Genomic DNA, 20538 nt, shown 5'->3' with positions numbered 1-20538 from the left:
CTCCTGGTGGCGCTATAAAAGGCAGATGCGGAAAATGCAGGTGAAAGGTTTGTGCTTGGCCTCTAGGGAGTGTGCATGCAACGTTTCACGCAGATCGGTGCAGTTTTAGGTAAACAATGTGAAAAGCTGCCTCATGGTGGCGCTATAACAGGCCGTTCTGGAAAATGCAGGGCAGAGGTTCATCGTTGGCATCCAGGGAGTGTGTGTGCAAAGTTTGGCATCGACCGGGTTAACGGTGCCGGAGATTAGCTGGTAACGGACGGACGGAAGGACACACGGACGGACACACGGACGGACACACACACGGACGGAGTGCAAAACATACTCTCTCCCCATGCCTTCGGCCTGGTGGAGACAAAAAAGTGTAGGCTAATGTTCTGTAACTAAATAATAAGAGTCTGTGATTCATTCAGAACACGGAAAATGTGTAGGTGTAGTATGATCCTTTTCCCCTTAAAAATGCAATATTGTGCCCGAACTTTATATTCCCGTCATGTACTCAATGATGGGAATAGTTGTAGTGCAGTGCAGTTGCCTGATGAAAAAGACTTGGCCCATCCGTATAGCCTACAGTAGGCCTAGATCAGAAAAAAATGAAAACCTGGGGTACATTGATCTGGACTTTAGACAGAAATTAATCAATAATTCTAATAAGAAACATTTTGGCCTCACTGATGTGAAAGGTGCAGATGTGCAAACTATAGACTACTACCACAACCCGAAGTATCTCGATGACGACGTACTCCATCACACGAGGGTGTCGCTGGATCTGTTACTTCTTTCCAAGCAGCGACACTCACTGTCGTACGACTGAAGTATAAATGGCCGCATGCACAGCTGAGCTCCAGTGATGAAAGCTGCCCGACAGGTCTGTCTGTGACGCGCCGGAGCTACAATACCCGGAAAAAGAGCACATCGCAGACGGGCCACAGCAGCAGCGAGCGACGACGGTGTGCGAGGAAGATGACAGGGCTGAGTGTTTGTACAAATAAATGACCCGCATTTCACGGATTTACAGAACGCCACTCGCCATCCGTCCACTTTACTGAACTCGGTATAATCTTCCAAGATGTCAGCATCTGCCATATTCATCCTGGACCTCAAAGGAAAGGTGAGTTGTTGCGACTTGAAGTTAGATGACAGCACCTGCTGCTTAGAGCGTTCGTTCAGGTGTTAGCGCAACGCTAGAACATAATGACATATCGTTATGTGAATGAATGGTGTGTGCAGCATGCAGGCACGTGTAGCAGCCTATTACTACACTTGTAAATTTCGGGTCAGAGATTTCTGTAACACATGGTAGAGAGGGAGAAGAATAGGAATGGATAAAGAACTTGTCAAACTTGTTAAACTAGGCTACAGTAGCCTGCATGTATATGACTGAACAAACTGGGCGGTTCTTGTGCCGCGACGCGACCTCTCTGTGTCCTATTCATTTAAAGTTTGTTACTGACAGTTGCATGTATTGGCAATGGTTGCAACATCCTTATTTTAACATTATATTAATAAACCAAGCTCTTTAATGTGCTGTATATAATGTAACCCCCCCCCCCCCCCCCACCCACCCTCGCTCTCTCTCATGTGAATGAATAAGCAAAAAAGACTCATGTGTTTGAGGATATGGTGCCACTGTGCCAGGGGTGGTGGATTAGCCTCCATAGCCTGGATGTCTGCTGATTAAGGTTCACTACTTTTCTTATGTTGTCACTCATATAGTAGGCCTAGGCCTACTACTACACATACATAGGCTACAAAATATAGTACAGTACTGAGTACATACATTATCCGAATACCAAACGACTCGCCCCTTTACCAACTCGCCCCCGCGAAATGTTTTAATGTAGTTAACAGTTAATTTAGTATGTCCCTCCCTCTCTGAAATCTGAAATGATCTTGTATAGGCCTACAGAGTTATTTGATTCTGATTGTATAGTAGTCGATCTCTATACTCTGTAAAATTAAGAAAGACTAGCATGAGACAGAGACGGTGACAGGCTAATTAAGTTAATTTAGGACCTAGCAGTTAATTTCGTTTTATTAAACACATTTCTTCCATGATGTAGCCCATGTTTTGTAATTGCATCATTACTTTCAGCCAGTCAGCAAGTGGATTCATGAATGTATGTATATAGACAATATTTTAGGCCAATAAAAAAGACTATATACCAAATTTCCCACCCGTCCACCTCGACTGCCGGACTAGTAGGAAAGAATCAGACCTGTTCCCTCAACCCTCACGATGGCTCAGTTTCGTCCCAGCACAGCCCATGGACCCCATACAGTGGCTACAGATGCTCCATGGCTGGTCATGTGCAGCCTGACTGAGCCTAATTAGACTCATTTATCTAGTATAGAGAAATGTAATGACATCGCTTTCTGCAAGGGTCCCAGTGGTCCTGCGGCTTCCATAATGTTCAATGAATGGATGTTTCTCTGCAAGAGTTTTTGTTAATATCATAATGTATTTGCTCGAAGTGAAAATATAATTATTAGGAGTTTTGAAGAGACCTCCAGACTCCTTGTGCTGCCTGCATTTTAGATAACAAGGCCTTGGCCTGTATAAACGGCTATACTGTAGATCTTTGTTAGCTCTTTATCATGGTCTTTGAATGGATACATTCAAGTTAAATGGAATGACTGATCTCTCCCTCACACTCCCCATTTTTCACCACAGTCTGAAAACGCACTTCTTCAGACTCTGCCTCACCCCTTGTTGTTTACTTTGCACTCTTTACTTGACCATTTGCAGTTTACACCGTTATTTGTAAGTTGCTCTGGATAAGAGCAGCTAATGAAATGTCTCAATTTTAAATGCCAGTGGGTGTCATAAATATCCTGATGCTCTGTGAATAATGACTGTTAGTTTGCATAACACAAAATTATTGTAATTGTTTTTTTGTTTTGTTTTCGTGTGCCTCTATGGATAGTTATTATGAGTTGTTTGTGCATCGGATTTTAAGGGGTGATGCTGGGACATGCACAGTAGAACGTCAGTGTTCATTGTCTCCACCAGGCCGAAGGCATGGGGAGAGAGTATGTTTTGCAGTCCGTCCGTGTGTCCGTCCGTCCGTCCGTCTGTGATCAGCTAATCTCCGGCACCGTTAACCCAGTCGATGCCAAATTTTGCACACACACTCCCTGGATGCCAACGATGAACCTCTGCCCCAAAATTTCCAGAACGGCCTGTTATAGCGCCACCAGGAGGCCTCTTTGTGCAAAACAAGTTTTTGGACAGTACACCTACAGATTTTGTCCAAACATCACGCAAATTGGTACACAGTCTCTCTAGAGCCATTCAACGAAACGGGTCTTTCAGATTTCTCAGACTCCATCCTGATTGGCTAAGATTGGCTTCCAAAGCAAGCCGGAGTGCTCGGTTTCAAACAAAATGCTGCAAATCATGAACACATCGTGTGATTTCCGTGAAATTGTGCACGCACATTCCCACTAGGCCGAGGAAGAAATGCCACATGAACATTTTCAACTCAGCCACATGGTGGCGCTATAACTGGCAGAAAAGTGTTTTTACCTCTAACTGCACGGATCTGTGGATAACTTTGTATGCCAACTCCCTAGAGGCCAAGGAAATACCTTTGCCAATAATTATTCACATCTGCTCTTTATAGCGCCACCAGGAGGCCGACATATGTAAAACACATTTTCTAATATTACTCCTTCAGATTTTGTCCAAATTTCACGCAAATCGGTACACATGCTCTCCATAGTCATGTGATCAAGACTGGTTTGTTTGATTTCTCATAATCCACCCTCATTGGCTACGATTGGCTTCTAAACTTTTCAGGAGTAGCCCGCTTTGTACCCGTTTTGTACAAATCGCCACAACTACTCAACGCAGCGTCCGATTGTGGTGAAACTGTGCATGCATATTCCCACTAGGCTTTGGAAGAAATGCCACTTGACAGTTTTCAAATCAGCCTCATGGTGGCGCTACAACAGGCCAAGCCACGTCACACACACGCACGCATGTACGCACGCACACGCACACACACGTTTATATTGCTCCTAAACATTTTGCCAAACATCACACTCGCACTCCTATCCTCCTGGTGGAGACCTGTGCCCAGAAGGGCACTTTTTCTAGTTTAACTCTGAAAGGGACAAGGGTATAAACATTTTACTATTGGTGACACCCAAATCTTTGAGGGGGGAACCCCAAATCTTTGAGGGGGGCATAAGATAACAAATATGTCCATGACAACATTGCAAGATGGTGTAGAACCACAGATCAAATGGACTTGCTAGCTGAGTGATGCACTTGTAGTTGTGCAGGAGATGGATTATTTGCTGAGGCAGCTTGCTTAACATAAGATAGAGGATAGGCTTTACTGACTTACTGTACTAGTGTATATGATCAATCGCATATAGCATTTATTTTCATTTTAATCATTGTAAACACCTCGCCTGTATGTCCAATTAACTATCTTTATTGAAAGTCTTTCTAAAATTCCAGAAAACCATCATAAATGCAATCTGTGTTGGGAAGAGTCTTTATTTTTGTATGTATTATATTGTATTTGTATGTACATTACAATAACTACACAGGATATTTTCAGCAGATACCAAATCAATAAACTGTAATTTCCCTCTAAAGTGCTAATAGTTAGTTGTTGAGGAATCTGTTTTTGTAATTAGTTACTAATGACCTCTGAAGGTGAGTCAAACCACTATTACAACAAAGGGTGTGTTTGTCAGCCAACACATTGCTTTTGACTCTATTCTCTAAGTATTTTTAGTAACTCTCTTTTATGATGCATAGTTTACTGGATAAAATCTATACATTTTAGTTTGTCCACTCAAATGAATTGAAGTAGCTGTAGTTTTATCTCCTTTATAGCCTTGCAATCTCTAGTTGCAAATACTGAACTAGTCACACATGGACATCAAAGGGGGCTTGAGCACTTGCCCTTTTACCCGTCTGAATGCAGCATTTAATTACTATGGTGAAATAAATGCAAATGACATCCCTTTCCATGTCATACCCAAAATCAGAATTCAGGAGAATTGCCTTTTTTCCAAACTCTCCTGAACTTGAACACGACATTTTACATTGAAAGAATTTGTCCTCTGTGTAGAAATCCATGTCATACGCTACATCTCCAGTAGCTAAAAAGTGTGGGGTTGCGAAGTGTTGAGAGCTTGTAGATCAGCTATTTTTGCAATTTAGGTTATTTCAGCCCCTGTCTCTCGGCTCGTCCCTGGAACTAGTCTCTTAGTAAAATGTATAAGGGATAAGAGGCAAAAACTTCATCTCACTTTATATTCTCTTTAAAACATGCTGAAATTCGTCTCGGCAACAAAAGAAATTATGAATGTTAATGAGTACATGCTTGAGGAGCTCATCATTGCCTGTCATCATAAATGTGTTTAATTATGGCTGTGTAGAAGGGATAACTAGATTAGCCTACTGTGTAAGGCAGTTCTTCAATGACTATTAGTGGTGGTTGCATTTGCTTGTTGAAACTCGGAATAAGCGAGTGTAGAGAGGGGGAGAGAGAGAGGGGGAGAGAGAGAGATTTACCCAGACAATACTGTAGCTTTCAGTACTTCCTGCTGGAAATTTAAATTTTAAAATGGAGTTCCAGGAAGATACAACAGAATCGCTGAAGTGTGAGGATAGTACCCCTCAGTGGTGTGACATTTTAAATACAAGGCTTCCCATATACCTTCCTTTCTCCAATGACCTTTGATCTTTTCTTGTTGTGATCCCCCCCCCCCACCATCACAGGCTGAGCACTCGTCTGTTCATATCCCTTTCTCTCCCCAGATTACTTTTCTTTTTGTATTTCCTCCTCCTTTTGTTGTCTGTGACCCGTGTGGAGCGTGTGTGTGCGCGTGTGTGTGTGTGTGTGTGTGTGTGTGTGTGTGTGTGCCCCGAGAGACAGGGGCTGAAATTGCAAAAATAGCTGATATACAAGCTCTCAACACGTCGCAACCCCACACTTTTTAGCTACTGGAGATGTGGCGTATATGGATTTCTACACAGAGGACAAATTCTTTCAATGTAAAATGTCGTGTTCAGGAGAGTTTGGAAAAAAAGGCAATTCTCCTGAATTCTGACTTTGGTTATGCGTGTGTCGCAGTACATGTACTGTATGTATTGCCATGTTTTTTTTTCTTTGCCTTAAAGTTTACATGTCTGAATCTTCTTATTAGTGGTTGCCCAAAGGGAAAACAGACTATAGTTATTGTGACACTTTTTTCTTATTCTTCTTCCGGAGTAACCTACCTAACTCCTGCTGTGATTGGCCAAGCTTTGCATAACGTTTGTAGTAGCTAATTGGTAACGTCCAATCTATGTTTTACAATCGTTTATAAAGACATAAATTCCCTTGCAGAGGCAGAAGACCAAACTATTCAAGCGTTATAGACATTTTCAAATTACTTTTCAAGAGAGTGAAGGAGTCAAGGAAAAATGCGGCAACCACACTTTTCTATAGTTATTACTCTTGAGAATTAACTACCTGTACCGGCCAACCAGATTTGAATGTCAAATGAATATATACTTGGAACTTCACACAGGAACACAAATGAAACACCCTTTAAATGGCTGCTGTGAAAAGGATATAATTATTGGGCCAAACCTGAAAGCGATACTGAATATAGGCAAATAATGGATTTGGACATACAAGGTTTCTAGTACCCAACAATGACAAAATTCTTCATTCAGGTGCTGATCTGCCGTAACTACATGGGGAACATGGATATGAATGAGATTGATCACTTCCTGCCCATCCTGATGATGAGAGAAGAGGAAGCTGAGATGTCACCGCTGGTCACCCACGGCTCCTCCCACTTCCTGTGGATCAAGCACAGTAACCTCTACTGTATCCTACCACTGGTTGATTTCTGAGTACAGTAACCTCTACTGTATCCTACCACAGGTTGATTTCACAGTACAGTAACCTCTACTGTATCCTACCACAGGTTGATTTCACAGTACAGTAACCTCTACTGTATCCTACCACTGGTTGATTTCTGAGTACAGTAACCTCTACTGTATCCTACCACAGGTTGATTTCTGAGTACAGTAACCTCTACTGTATCCTACCACAGGTTGATTTCACAGTAACCTCTACTGTATCCTACCACTGGTTGATTTCTGAGTACAGTAACCTCTACTGTATCCTACCACTGGTTGATTTCTGAGTACAGTAACCTCTACTGTATCCTACCACAGGTTGATTTCACAGTAACCTCTACTGTATCCTACCACAGGTTGATTTCTGAGTACAGTAACCTCTACTGTATCCTACCACAGGTTGATTTCACAGTAACCTCTACTGTATCCTACCACTGGTTGATTTCTGAGTACAGTAACCTCTACTGTATCCTACCACTGGTTGATTTCTGAGTACAGTAACCTCTACTGTATCCTACCACAGGTTGATTTCTGAGTACAGTAACCTCTACTGTATCCTACCACAGGTTGATTTCTGAGTACAGTGACCTCTACTGTATCCTACCACAGGTTGATTTCACAGTAACCTCTACTGTATCCTACCACAGGTTGATTTCTGAGTACAGTAACCTCTACTGTATCCTACCACAGGTTGATTTCTGAGTACAGTAACCTCTACTGTATCCTACCACTGGTTGATTTCTGAGTACAGTAACCTCTACTGTATCCTACCACTGGTTGATTTCTGAGTACAGTAACCTCTACTGTATCCTACCACAGGTTGATTTCTGAGTGTAAAGTAAAATCCGGCATGTTAATTTACATAACTATGAAAACATAATCACATCCAGTGTATCATGCAACACATCAAGTTGAAATATTTAACAGATTTACTATGGTGTGTTAACCCATAAACTGCCACCTGCTGGACGCACAGCCAACCTCAGACTGCCGAGGCCATTTCAATGCTGCACACGCTGGACCCACATAAATGGCGTCAATGCTAGCCATCCTTGCTCTAGAAAGCGCCAATGTTTCCATCTAAACCACCGGATAATCAGCAAAGATCTCCGAACATCATGCATTTTATCCAATTCCAAACCACGGAGAGCTCCATAGATTTCGAGTTATTCAGCTTTTTAGTCAGCCTGTATAATGGGAGGTGGACAGCAGTGCGGTTGCGCAACCCGGTCTAGGATCGCTAAAGAGGGAAAGGCCAAGCCAAAAGAACAATAAAAGAATAGAAATCAGCGATCCGGTTTGATATCAATAAAGCTTATCAGACGGGAGGATGGACAGTTAAAAATGTTCCTTATCATTATTAATTCAACAGTGCATTGGTGAAAAAATGTTATTCCCCATGCAGTGTACTAGACTTCCAAGCCACTCTATATTCCCTTAGCTGTGTTCTCAGTTACATGCAAGGGTAATGTGGTGTTTGGGAAACTTTCAATGTTTTAATTAATCACAGGGATATCTTGAGGGATACTCAACACTCATCTCCATTGTATTTTTGGGTGCTTTTGAAACTTTAACATATCACTTGTAGTCGACTACTAGACTTACTGTTGTAGTTCCTAACAGTCTTTTTTTCAGTGGTAGCAATGACTAAGAAGAATGCCAATGCTGCACTGGTGTACTCATTTCTCTATAAAATAGTACAGGTGAGTGTGTATATTTGATACCTAATTCAAAGTGTGAATCTTCTGAAGCCAGTTCAGTGAGCACAGATATTACCACACATGATTTGGATTAAGATGTGCGCCTACGTAGCAAATATCCATTTGGGTCTCCAGCGCACATTAGGCTACACTAGGGCTTTATGCAACTAGTCAACTATTCAACTAGTCGACTAGTAAATCCACTAGTCGACCTTGTTGGTACTAGTTGATAAGAAAACATTTTTACATAATGCGTAGTCTACTAGTAAACTAGTAAAAATGACTAGAAGTGAATGCCCTAGGCTACACACACGAGATCAATTCCTCAGCGTAAAATTGGTCATCTCCAACGATTTGCCGCTTTCGTTAAATAACAATGCACTATTGACACAACTAGCTTCACAAGGGAATTTGAGATGACACTGATAATTTATTTTGTTCCCATAACACACCCATAACTAATTCAGAGATTTAATATAACCTCTTTGCGCTGTGTGCCATGCTTTGCACCTAGAAAACACTTTAACGAAAATAGGAGTCAAAAGGCGCAATTGGTGATAAATGAGTTAACTAATCAAATTCACCCTACGCATGTGCCCTGCAGTTTGTCTAAATAGGACAATGTTTAGAATCTAGTGATAACTGCTACAAAAAGTAATGTAAATTTGTGTGTGTGTGTGCCTGTAGGTGTTTAAAGAATACTTTAAGGAGTTGGAAGAGGAGAGCATCCGTGACAACTTTGTGACAGTGTATGAGCTGATGGACGAGGTGATGGACTTTGGTTTCCCTCAGACCACCGATAGCAAGATCCTACAGGAGTAAGAACACTTGAGACACTCTGGTTATATTACTATTGTGGGTCAAATCCCAATGTTTGAAATGAATGAAGCTCACTCTTTATTTTTACACAAGCCTGCGGCATTCAGCTGTTGTGTTTGGTTTCTGTGCCGATGCACTACAGGAGCTGCTCAGTTCCTGTTTTTCATTCCACACTCCTTCCAACCCTCCCCCCAATGCAATCTTCTATTATCTGGTATTAATCCATCTAGTGTTTTGCAGGTTTTTGGGTTGGGTGGCAATTTTGGGGTTCACTTCCCAGATGCACTTAAAGTAGATAACCAGCTTCAGTTCCAACACAGTCTGTTATGATATGGGCCAATTTTCCTTTTTTTTTTTTTTTTTGCTGTCCTAGGTTTTTATATTTGCTTTTTTTTCACCAAACACTGTGAGTCTGGCTCTGGTGATTCAAGTTAACAATGTACCTTTGTACACTGGGCTTTTGCTCATTAGCTAACAAGAGGTGGTTTCACTTTTCTTTTGGCTCCCAGGAGGCGTGCCATGTTCTGGGAATAGGTTCAACATTCACTGAAGTCAGCTTGCAGTAACGCATGCTTTATTTGTGGCTATATTGTGTGTTGCTTTTTAAATACATACCATTACATGGGAATTAATTTCCTTTTTTTATTATCATTAAGATCAATGGTATAAAGTAACTAAGTACACATACTGTACATAAGTACAATTTTGAGGATTTCTTTACTTGAGTATTTCCAATTATCAGTACTTCTACTCCGCTACTAACCTGACTCTGCCAGATGGGTTCAGCAGAGAGTAGCGGAGTCAGGTTACTCCGCTACATCTCAGAGGCAAAATATTATTGAAAACTTTAGTTGCTAATATTTCTGTGTGTATGTCTGTCTGTCAGTCTGTCTGTCTGTATATATGAATGAATACTCAGAACGAAAATACATCGCATGGATGCAACTGGGACGTATCCTATATATATATATATATATATATATATATATATATATATATATATATATATATATATATATATATATATATATATATATATATATATATATATATATATAAATTAGTACATTTTGAATCCCAAACTTTTACTTTTATCAGAGTATACTTATTTTACTGTGTGTGTGTGTGTGGTGCTCTTCTGTGTGTGAGGTTTGTTTATAGTCTGGGGGTCACTCTGAATAGGGCCCATAATTGCCAGGCTCCTATTGACACTCTCAATGCCGCTGTCAGCTGGTCAAGACACTGACACAGAAAAGCACTGCTTCACTGCCAAAGAAACACTCACACACATAACAAGTCGTCTTTCGCTCCCCCCCCCCCCCCCCCCCCCAACTATCTATTCTTTTGACGTTGTGTGAAAAACATCTTGCCTGTGTGCGTGCATGTGTGTGTCAATGTTTCTACGTGTGTGCAAGTCTGTACAGTATCTAGTCATTATTGCCGGTGTGTGCCGGTGTGTGTATGTTTGTTTTGATTGCTATTGTTATGTTAATCTATCAATTTGCTTCCAACCCCGTGGATCGTCTCATTAGCATTTCTGTAGAGAATCGGGCAAAGCGTAACAAAAATCCAAACAAAACAACCACAGCCCACTAGTCGCTGTCTTTCATCTCTCTGCAATCCTAGACTTCTGCTGCATGTCAACAGGTATTCAGGGCTCTGTAGGTGGGAGGAATAATCAATCAATCCATCAACAACTTGTTTATGGAGAACATCTTTGCATGGTTACCATTGGAGGACAATATTGCACCTCAACAGGAAACAGACTTATGTTCTGATTGACACAGCAAGCATTTCTAAAAAGCTCTCACTTGCTGTGTTTTGAATGGGTTTTCTTTGCACACAATGAGACTTGGTCAGTGTGACGCCTTATTTAGATTTGAAAATGTACAATTACGTGTGGATCACAACATGTAGCAAAATAATAGAACTGTCAAATATTAATTATATATATATATATATATATATATATATATATATATATATATATATATATATATATGTATTAGGAATAAAAATAGCAAAATAATGTACTTGACTAGATTCAAGGTCCAAGACAGTTTCTTTGTCACTCAATTGATCGCCCCTCAAAATGGAGGTGGGTGGGGTGATCACCTGTCTAAAGAAGGAGTGAATATTTACCTACCCCTTTGGCCTTTTCAGGCCCTGGATTGTCAGGCCTATTTTAAAGGAAGCCAATGTTCCGCATCTTTGAAGGAAGTGGTCAGTATGTTCCACACTTGGGTGGCAGTGCTGTAGGAGGAGAATTTACTTTATTTGTTTAAAGGTGGGTGGAACCAGATCGTTGTTATTGGTCCCTCTAGTTTTATGGGTGTCACTCTGTTTTTTTTTTAGTCAGATACTGCAGTTAACACAATCAGCGCCGGGATTCCTTCAAAATAGAAGCTTGCGGTGCCGGGAAGACATGGCCGCCTTTACTCTGTAAACAGACATATTTTCATCAATCATCGAGCATCAACCCCCCCCCCCCACCACTCTCTCTCTCTCTCTCTCTCTCTCTCTCTCTCTCTCTCTCTCTCTCTCTCTCTCTCGCTCTCATTAGCAGGCAACAGTGCAGCACTATCTCTCTCTCTCTGTTTCTGGCACAACAGTGCCACTTTTGCCCCTACTGGTACTCATAGTCACATTAACACTTTGATTGCTACAAGATCTCGACAGGCCTATTTGGATGTTGCTACCGTTTAACATTGCACAAAGGCCTTGTTCGGGGGCCCACAGCAAAATGTTCTCTTATAGCGAGAATCACACGCATACATCAAAAGAAAGCTGAACTTGTCCACTTCAATTAAAAAAATACATTTTGATTTTACCATGTTCCATTCTGGAGATATTGACCTTTTTGCAACACCTGCATTTGCCTGGAAGTGGTTATCTTGAACAGCGAGCAGAGTTATGGATGGTTTAAAGTCAGAGACATTGACAGGCAGATATAAAATTGAACCCAATAAATATCCTATACATCCTATACACCGAATGAAAGCCCTGAATGTGTACTTTTACGAGGAAAACAGTAAACATTGATCCCATCTACAGTTAGACAGTAATTGGTTATTGAATGCAGCTTGTGCCCACCAGATAACTTCAGAGAAGACATGGACGTGAACTCCTCAATATTCACAAAATAAGGCCTATAGCGACATATAAATACTATATACCGTATGAAACAGAAGACTCTCTGCTTTCATAAGAAAAAAACTTCTACTGTAGTAATAATAAAAATCACACCCATGTGAAGTGAGTGGTGCAACTCTGTCCCATATTCTGTTCTCTGCTTATTCAATACAGCTCGCTATATACGGACTGAGGCAGAAAGTCATGTAAACCTTTTATTTACAGTTTGGTCTGTAAACTTCTACTGTAATAATAAAAATCACACCCCTGTGAAGTGAGCGTTGCAACTGTTCTGTACTTATTCACTACAGCTCGCTATATACGGACTGAGACAGAAAGTCATGTAAACCTTTTATTTACAGTTTGGTCTGTAAACTTCTACTGTAATAATAAAAATCACACCCCTGTGAAGTGAGCGGTGCAACTGTTCTTTATAGTTGCGCGGTGCAACTGTAGAGAACAGTTGCACCAAACTGTAAATAAAAGGTTTACATGACTTTCTGCCTCAGTCCGTATATAGCGAGCTGTATTGAATAAGCAGAGAACAGAATATGGGACAGAGTTGCACCACTCACTTCACATGGGTGTGATTTTTATTATTACTACAGTAGAAGTTTTTTTCTTATGAAAGCAGAGAGTCTTCTGTTTCATACGGTATATAGTATTTATATGTCGCTATAGGCCTTATTTTGTGAATATTGAGTTCGGGTCCATGTCTTCTCTGCAGTTATATCTGGTGGGCGCAATGTGCATCCATGATTGCTACAAGATCTCGACAGGCCTATTTGGATGTTGCTACCGTTTAACATTGCACAAAGGCCTTGTTCGGGGGCCCACAGCAAAATGTTCTCTTATAGCGAGAATCACACGCATACATCAAAAGAAAGCTGAACTTGTCCACTTCAATTAAAAAAATACATTTTGATTTTACCATGTTCCATTCTGGAGATATTGACCTTTTTGCAACACCTGCATTTGCCTGGAAGTGGTTATCTTGAACAGCGAGCAGAGTTATGGATGGTTTAAAGTCAGAGACATTGACAGGCAGATATAAAATTGAACCCAATAAATATCCTATACATCCTATACACCGAATGAAAGCCCTGAATGTGTACTTTTACGAGGAAAACAGTAAACATTGATCCCATCTACAGTTAGACAGTAATTGGTTATTGAATGCAGCTTGTGCCCACCAGATAACTTCAGAGAAGACATGGACGTGAACTCCTCAATATTCACAAAATAAGGCCTATAGCGACATATAAATACTATATACCGTATGAAACAGAAGACTCTCTGCTTTCATAAGAAAAAAACTTCTACTGTAGTAATAATAAAAATCACACCCATGTGAAGTGAGTGGTGCAACTCTGTCCCATATTCTGTTCTCTGCTTATTCAATACAGCTCGCTATATACGGACTGAGGCAGAAAGTCATGTAAACCTTTTATTTACAGTTTGGTCTGTAAACTTCTACTGTAATAATAAAAATCACACCCCTGTGAAGTGAGCGTTGCAACTGTTCTGTACTTATTCACTACAGCTCGCTATATACGGACTGAGACAGAAAGTCATGTAAACCTTTTATTTACAGTTTGGTCTGTAAACTTCTACTGTAATAATAAAAATCACACCCCTGTGAAGTGAGCGGTGCAACTGTTCTTTATAGTTGCGCGGTGCAACTGTAGAGAACAGTTGCACCAAACTGTAAATAAAAGGTTTACATGACTTTCTGCCTCAGTCCGTATATAGCGAGCTGTATTGAATAAGCAGAGAACAGAATATGGGACAGAGTTGCACCACTCACTTCACATGGGTGTGATTTTTATTATTACTACAGTAGAAGTTTTTTTCTTATGAAAGCAGAGAGTCTTCTGTTTCATACGGTATATAGTATTTATATGTCGCTATAGGCCTTATTTTGTGAATATTGAGTTCGGGTCCATGTCTTCTCTGCAGTTATATCTGGTGGGCGCAATGTGCATCCACCCAGTATCCAATTTATGACAAACTGTACATGGGATCAATGTTTACTCTTTTCCTCGTAAAAGTACACATTCAGGGCTTTCATTCGATGTATAGGATGTATAGCATATTTATTGTGTTTATTGTTATATCTGCCTGTCAATGTCTGACTATAAACCTTCATAACTATGCTTTCTTTTTGATGATGATGATGATTGCCGCCTCGCCTAATCTATCTCACTGCTTTCATTGTTTTGATCGCAGTAACATTGGGGGGGGGGGGGGGGGGGGGGGGGTCATGGGCACATTGGGCAGCAAAAGTCTTGATCCGTAGGCCTACGGCTATAAAAAGTCCCATTCCACCGTTCGGTTCAGAACTATAGTATAACGGTGAGACGCGTTGTCATCAGCTGATTTTGTTTTTCAAGCTAGTGTAGGGGAACATGCCTGGGCATGCTAGCCTGGCACGGCCAGACTCATAGCGAGGGTTCACTGATGTTTCCTCCGGGGAAGAATCTTCAGTGAATCCCCGCTATGAGGCTGGCCAAGCCAGGCTATGGGCATGCAGCTTGGGGGCGATGGAGGGGAAAAAAAGCGTCACCCGGCTGTGATGTCGACGAGAAGGAAAAAATGACTTCCACAGATGACAACACCACGGTTTAGGTCGCGGAAAAGTTCGTTATACATTACACCCGGGTCGATTACGTCCCCGACGCGTTCATTGTAGTCTTATCACTACAATTATAATGAATAAAAAAGCGTTACGATCACACGTCTGAGCGATCTCCGATTATGACGGCTCTGCATGGCGATACGTGATCCACCAACGGAACACTGTCTTGTCGTGGCGGCCCCTCGATACTGTGGTTAGTTCGTAGTATTGTAGGCTCGGGGATCGTTTGGTCGCTACAGTATGAAGAAGGAAACATGCATCTGTCCATGTGTGTTGCAGACTATGCATTGCAATGCCGATCTGGTGCATATTTGTCTAGGCAGCGTTCCGTTCAGCGTTCATGTTTTTTTCCGAGAGACAGGAGAGCATGTACCCCCTCGCAAGATCCTCCTCCTGGAGAAACAGGAGGGGAGGGGGGAATCAAATGTCCGAGGTGGAAAGCCTGGTGAGGCGAGGTTAGGTGAAATTTGATTCTTTTCACACACCGACTAAATCGGCATGGGCGCATCCATTACACTGGCTTCTACACGTAAAGCGGCCCGCCCTCCTGTTTTCAGGAGGGGAGGGTTTTTTTTTTTTTTTTTTTTTTTTTTCTGATCACGTGAGCGGGACTAAGCAGCAATGATAGGGCGATGGTTCTTCATTGTCCGGGTGGGTAAAAAGATGAATGGAAGTATGCTATAAAAAAGTGATTGAAACGTATTGATACGTGATTCGCACCCGACGTTTGATTAATTGATAACGTATTGATACGCGATTCGCGTCGGCTGTGTTAACACATAGGTTAACACGGACATTGCTGTTCCTTGGAGTGGTTGCACCACTCAAAAAACACAAGAGAAGAATAAAGAGTACGAGGGGGTTCATGTATGAGCAGCCTGGCAATCCTCTCTGCCCCGTTTCAATTTGGATTATTTGAAGTATTTCGCCCTTCTTCAGAACTGTTAGATGATAAAGAAACTTGGGGATGGGAGAAAGTGGGGCGGTGTTCTCGCCACGTCAAGCAAAGCACTTAAGCGGTACTACACTAGTGATTAGTTGTGCAATAAATGGCATCATTCAACTAGCCTCGCATAGCCAGCCTTCATTTGCCTTTGCAATGCATATTGCCCTAGGCAGATTAAGTCTGGCCCCTCTAAATTGTGGGAGGACTTCACAGCCGAAGTGGTGAGGAGCCAAGAAACCAGGCTATAACCAACCAGGGCCCAGTTCAATAAAATGAGAGATCACACCAATATGGAGCAAGCAAAATGATTATTGCAAAAGATTAGTTTTGGCAATTTATTGGAGCAAGCAAAATAGCAAATGTTTATTACAAAAGATTATTTTGGCGATTAGACTCCATGAGCATTTAGCAGGCATAAAATATGAATAGGAGAGAGAACCCTCCCCCCCATGGAGTCTAGACGCTGATGGTGGCAGAGCAGATGCATGGCCCACTTTCCATTCAGCTCCAGGAATTAGCAAGGTGGAGTTGGGGATGGAGGTGGGTTGGTCGCTGGCTGAAACGAGAATGACAGGTTAGAGGCATTTTAAAGAACGGAGCCTAATCGCCGATTGGCTGCTGCAAAGTGCTCTCGCTCGGGTTTGTGAATGAACAGACTTTGACAGCGTGAGAACGGAAATGACGTAAGGCCGAATGAAAGCATTAAGGTCTTACTTATTGAACCTTCGCTAAAAGCTACATTATGCAAATATGGGGCGGGAAATTGCAAAGAATAAATAATACTGAGGGACGAGACTAATATCCACGCAGTGATATTAGTCTTGCTACCTGAGGCTAACATTCTACAGGCTATATTGAAATCATTATGAAATGTAATACATTTTTAGCTTAATGAATTCATTATTAAAAGCCGTTTTTTAAAATTTTCATTTTCAAAGGATAACAAACAGAGCTGTTCAAAGAGGAGGCTGATGAGCCTGAAGAAAATTCTAAATGCAATTACTAATTATTGCCTTGCAACTGCTTTGTTCGAGCACTCAGTGATTACTCTCTCTCTGTGTGTGTGTGTGTGTGTGTGTGTGTGTGTGTGTGTGTGTGTGTGTGTGTGTGTGTGTGTGTGTGTGTGTGTGTGTGTGTGTGTGTGTGTGTGTGTGTGTGTGTGTGTGTGTGTGTGTGTGTGTGTGTGTGTGTGTGTGTGTGTGTGTGTGTGTGTGTGTGTGTGTGTGTGTGTGTGTGTGTGTGTGTGTGTGTGTGTGTGTGTGTGTGTGTGTGTGTGTGTGTGTGTGTGTGTGTGTGTGTGTTAGAGAAACAGTAACTCACTCCAGGCCTTAGAATATTGTCATATTGCACCAATATAGTGGTAACGGGTACAATGAAACTCAATTAGCTGATGGATGCTCATGTACAGTATGTCATCAACACAATGTCAGCAGGTTTTGATGACTTAAGCGATCACAGTATCAACATATTTAGTCGGTCAGTCGTATAGTTTTGATTGATTGAATAGTTTATCAGACAGAATGTAAAAACAGCAACAGGGTACAGTCAAATACTTAGTCCAAAAGGGATAGCACCAAAAAAGTCCTTGCAGTGTTGTTTCCATTTTGTCATGTCTTGTCTTGTCTTGTCATGTCTATGCAATAAATGCATAGACATGACAAGAATAGTAACAACAAAATTCAATATCATCACAGGTAAAAAAAACAACTAAATCAAATCATCAAATAGCACACTGTAAGGGGAAAAATGAAGGGGGGTGATCATTTCCTCTCCCTTGGGCCTGCTGAAAGGTGGATTTTCAGGTCTGATGGTATAGTTAGAGAAAATTAGCGTAATGTGTGGCAAATCTGCAAAAAAACGGGACCAGTCGAAATGTAGGAAAAGGGGGGCCTGGAGGAAAATAGGGGAGGGTGATGCCTTTCTTATTTTAGTCAGAGGGAGGGTGAGCTAATTGTATTTCAAGTCCAAGGGAGGGTAATCCAATTGGACTGTAATCCAAAATAGCCTGTGTTTTTATAATACATGTTTTACTACAGCTTTTTTTTTAAATTCAGTCGAACTTTGTCTAACGATAGCCCTCCGTTGCTTTCACTTGGTACTTCCCAAGACTGGAGGGCTGACCATGCGAGGCTACAGTTTATCATTGTTCCTCCTATGTGTCAATCATTGTGATTGGCTTATCCACACACTGAGCATGCGCGCGCACACACACACACACTGCAGTCGAGTCTAAAAGTCCGTCCGTCTTTCTCTTTCTCTACTCTGCCGATGCGAACGAAAATAAAAGCCTACAGGTACTGAAGGCTAGTTTCACTCAGTCCCGCCTATCTCTGGCCACTTTCTTCATATAGCAAGCACAGAAACCAACCAAGCACAGAAACGCTATTAATTAAAAAGTAAGCTATGCTACCAGAACGCTTTTTCTTTTCTTTTTTTTCGCCCCAGCGTGTGCCCTCTCTCTGTCTCTCTCGCTCCTTCCGTCTCCATCTGTAAAGTTCTGGGAACTCTGATTATAATACTCGTGGACTGTTCCTCTTCTCCACTCCCTCGGCTTGAGTGCTGCTGCTATCTGTCTTTCTGATTTTCTATCATGGATTGGCAATCTATGACATGCTGCATGGATGCGCAGTTGCGCATTGTGCGTTAACACACCACTTCACACCTACTACACAGCTTTACAAATCTGCCTAGTGTCAATAGCATAATGTTATGCATATAAATGGGCCATTGAATTGTGTGACCAGCTAAATAGTAGGCTATAGACAAGACATGAGCCGAAACTATTGTTACATTAGTCACTCCCACAAGTTTGTATCAGCAATTGGGTAGCGTTTGGAGGACCATGACAATTTATTTTCTCAGAAAAAAACGCTACTTTTACTGATGTTTAAGTTAGAAATAAAGGTTAGGGTTTTAGGCATAATTTTACTGTGGTATATGTCATGTTATGGGAGGGTGCTTCATCACTTGGGGAGGGGACTGGATTTAAATTTTAATTCAGAGGGAGGGTGTTGGTATTTTATATCGGCACATACATTTCTTCCAGGGGTACCCCTACTTAAATTTCGACCTGTCCCTTACCACTAGCTTTCTTCACAAATGTGTTCATAAAGGTGTCTACTATAACGTATAGATTTGTTCCAACCCAACTCCCTTGGGAAATTCTGTGACAGTTGCTGAAAGTTGGGGTACCATTAACAACCAATATAAGGCAAAATTCCCACAATTTCATTATGTTTTAAGTAGCATGTGACATGTCAAACTATGGCTTTTTCATGATGCTGAATCCATTCCAAGCATTAGTTTTGCATGAAAACACTCCTTGGGCTAAATTCGGCCATAGCCACTTGCCCTAATGTGCCCAAATGTGCTGACCTAATCACATTTGTGATGACGGCTATGGGCATTTTTAGGCAAAGTGTTTTTTGTGAAAAAATAATGCTTGCAATGGATTCAGAATCATGAAAACCCCTTAGTTTGAAAGGTCACATGCTACTTAAAGTATAATGACATTTGGAAAATGTTGCCTTATATTGGTTGTTAATGGTACCCCATCTTTCAGCAGCTGTCACAAAGTTTCCCAAGGGATTTGGGTTGGAACACATTTATATGTGATTGTAGACACCTTTATGAACACATCTGTGAAGAAAGCTAGTGGTAAGCATTTATTTTGCAGTTTTGCCACACATTTCGCTAATTTTCCCTTATTAGTAGTGGTACTGCACTGTGTACTTCGTACTCTGATAATGGGTACAACGGCTACTCTGACAGTGACAAGTACAACTGTTCATGCATAAACAGGTGCGGCCTGCTTTACCAACTTGCATTGTTCTGGATTTACAAGTGGGCCGGTACCAAAATGGCAGTATTAATTATTAACATGTCACTAATATACGTGTGAATACTACTGTGAGTGAATGCATTGTTTATGTAGCCAAATCTTTGACCTGTCCTATTTTGCTCTCTCCTCCCTTACACCTCCAAACAATGCGCTTTACCAAGTGGTGAGCTTGGCGAAAATCTGTTCGTGTCGGAACGCCAAGACAAATGTTCACTTTACTTTTTGAAAGTATTCCTAATACATGTATATTTCCCGGGGTGGCTATAGTTTGAGGATCTTTCTGACCAAGGCATAGTGGGCTCAGGTGCTAACATCAGTGGAGTGGGATTTACAGTACCACCAGCTGGGAGATTTGAGAGTAGAAAAATCTATAAAAGCACACCGTGATCTTTTAAAAGTAAGTGTATGGCTATGAGAACCCATAGATGTGGGAATCCTATTGAGAAGAAAACGTGAATCATTATTCAAGATTTGATTTATTTTAGATAAATTAAATCTTTAGAACAGTAGTAGGTGTAGAACAGCCTGTAAGTCCTTCTTAGGCAAGACACTGCTTCACCGGTACCCATTTCACAGTGATGA

The 20538-nt window shown here is 41.3% G+C and overlaps 1 protein-coding gene across 2 annotated transcripts in view; it reads left to right on the top strand.

Annotated features, from left to right (window-relative positions):
• The first annotated feature begins 838 nt into the window (after positions 1-838).
• ap1m3 (adaptor related protein complex 1 subunit mu 3) overlaps positions 839-20538 on the top strand; it is a 45035-nt gene continuing 25335 nt past the window's right edge. The window contains exons 1-4 of one of the 2 annotated variants that reach the window (XM_079505810.1): positions 839-1111; positions 6689-6845; positions 8516-8583; positions 9268-9398. In XM_079505810.1, the coding sequence (XP_079361936.1) occupies positions 1070-1111; positions 6689-6845; positions 8516-8583; positions 9268-9398 (398 nt within the window). In that variant the 5' untranslated portion in view covers positions 839-1069. Of the gene's footprint in view, positions 1112-6688; positions 6846-7666; positions 7686-8515; positions 8584-9267; positions 9399-20538 lie in introns of those variants that run through there. The other variant, XM_079505811.1, reaches the window with a different exon arrangement.

Source organism: Electrona antarctica (assembly GCF_951216825.1).
Source record: "Electrona antarctica genome assembly, chromosome: 7".
Taxonomy (NCBI): Eukaryota; Metazoa; Chordata; class Actinopteri; order Myctophiformes; family Myctophidae; genus Electrona; species Electrona antarctica.
Note: the sequence above shows the minus strand (reverse complement) of the source record. Positions and strands in the feature narration are given on the sequence as shown.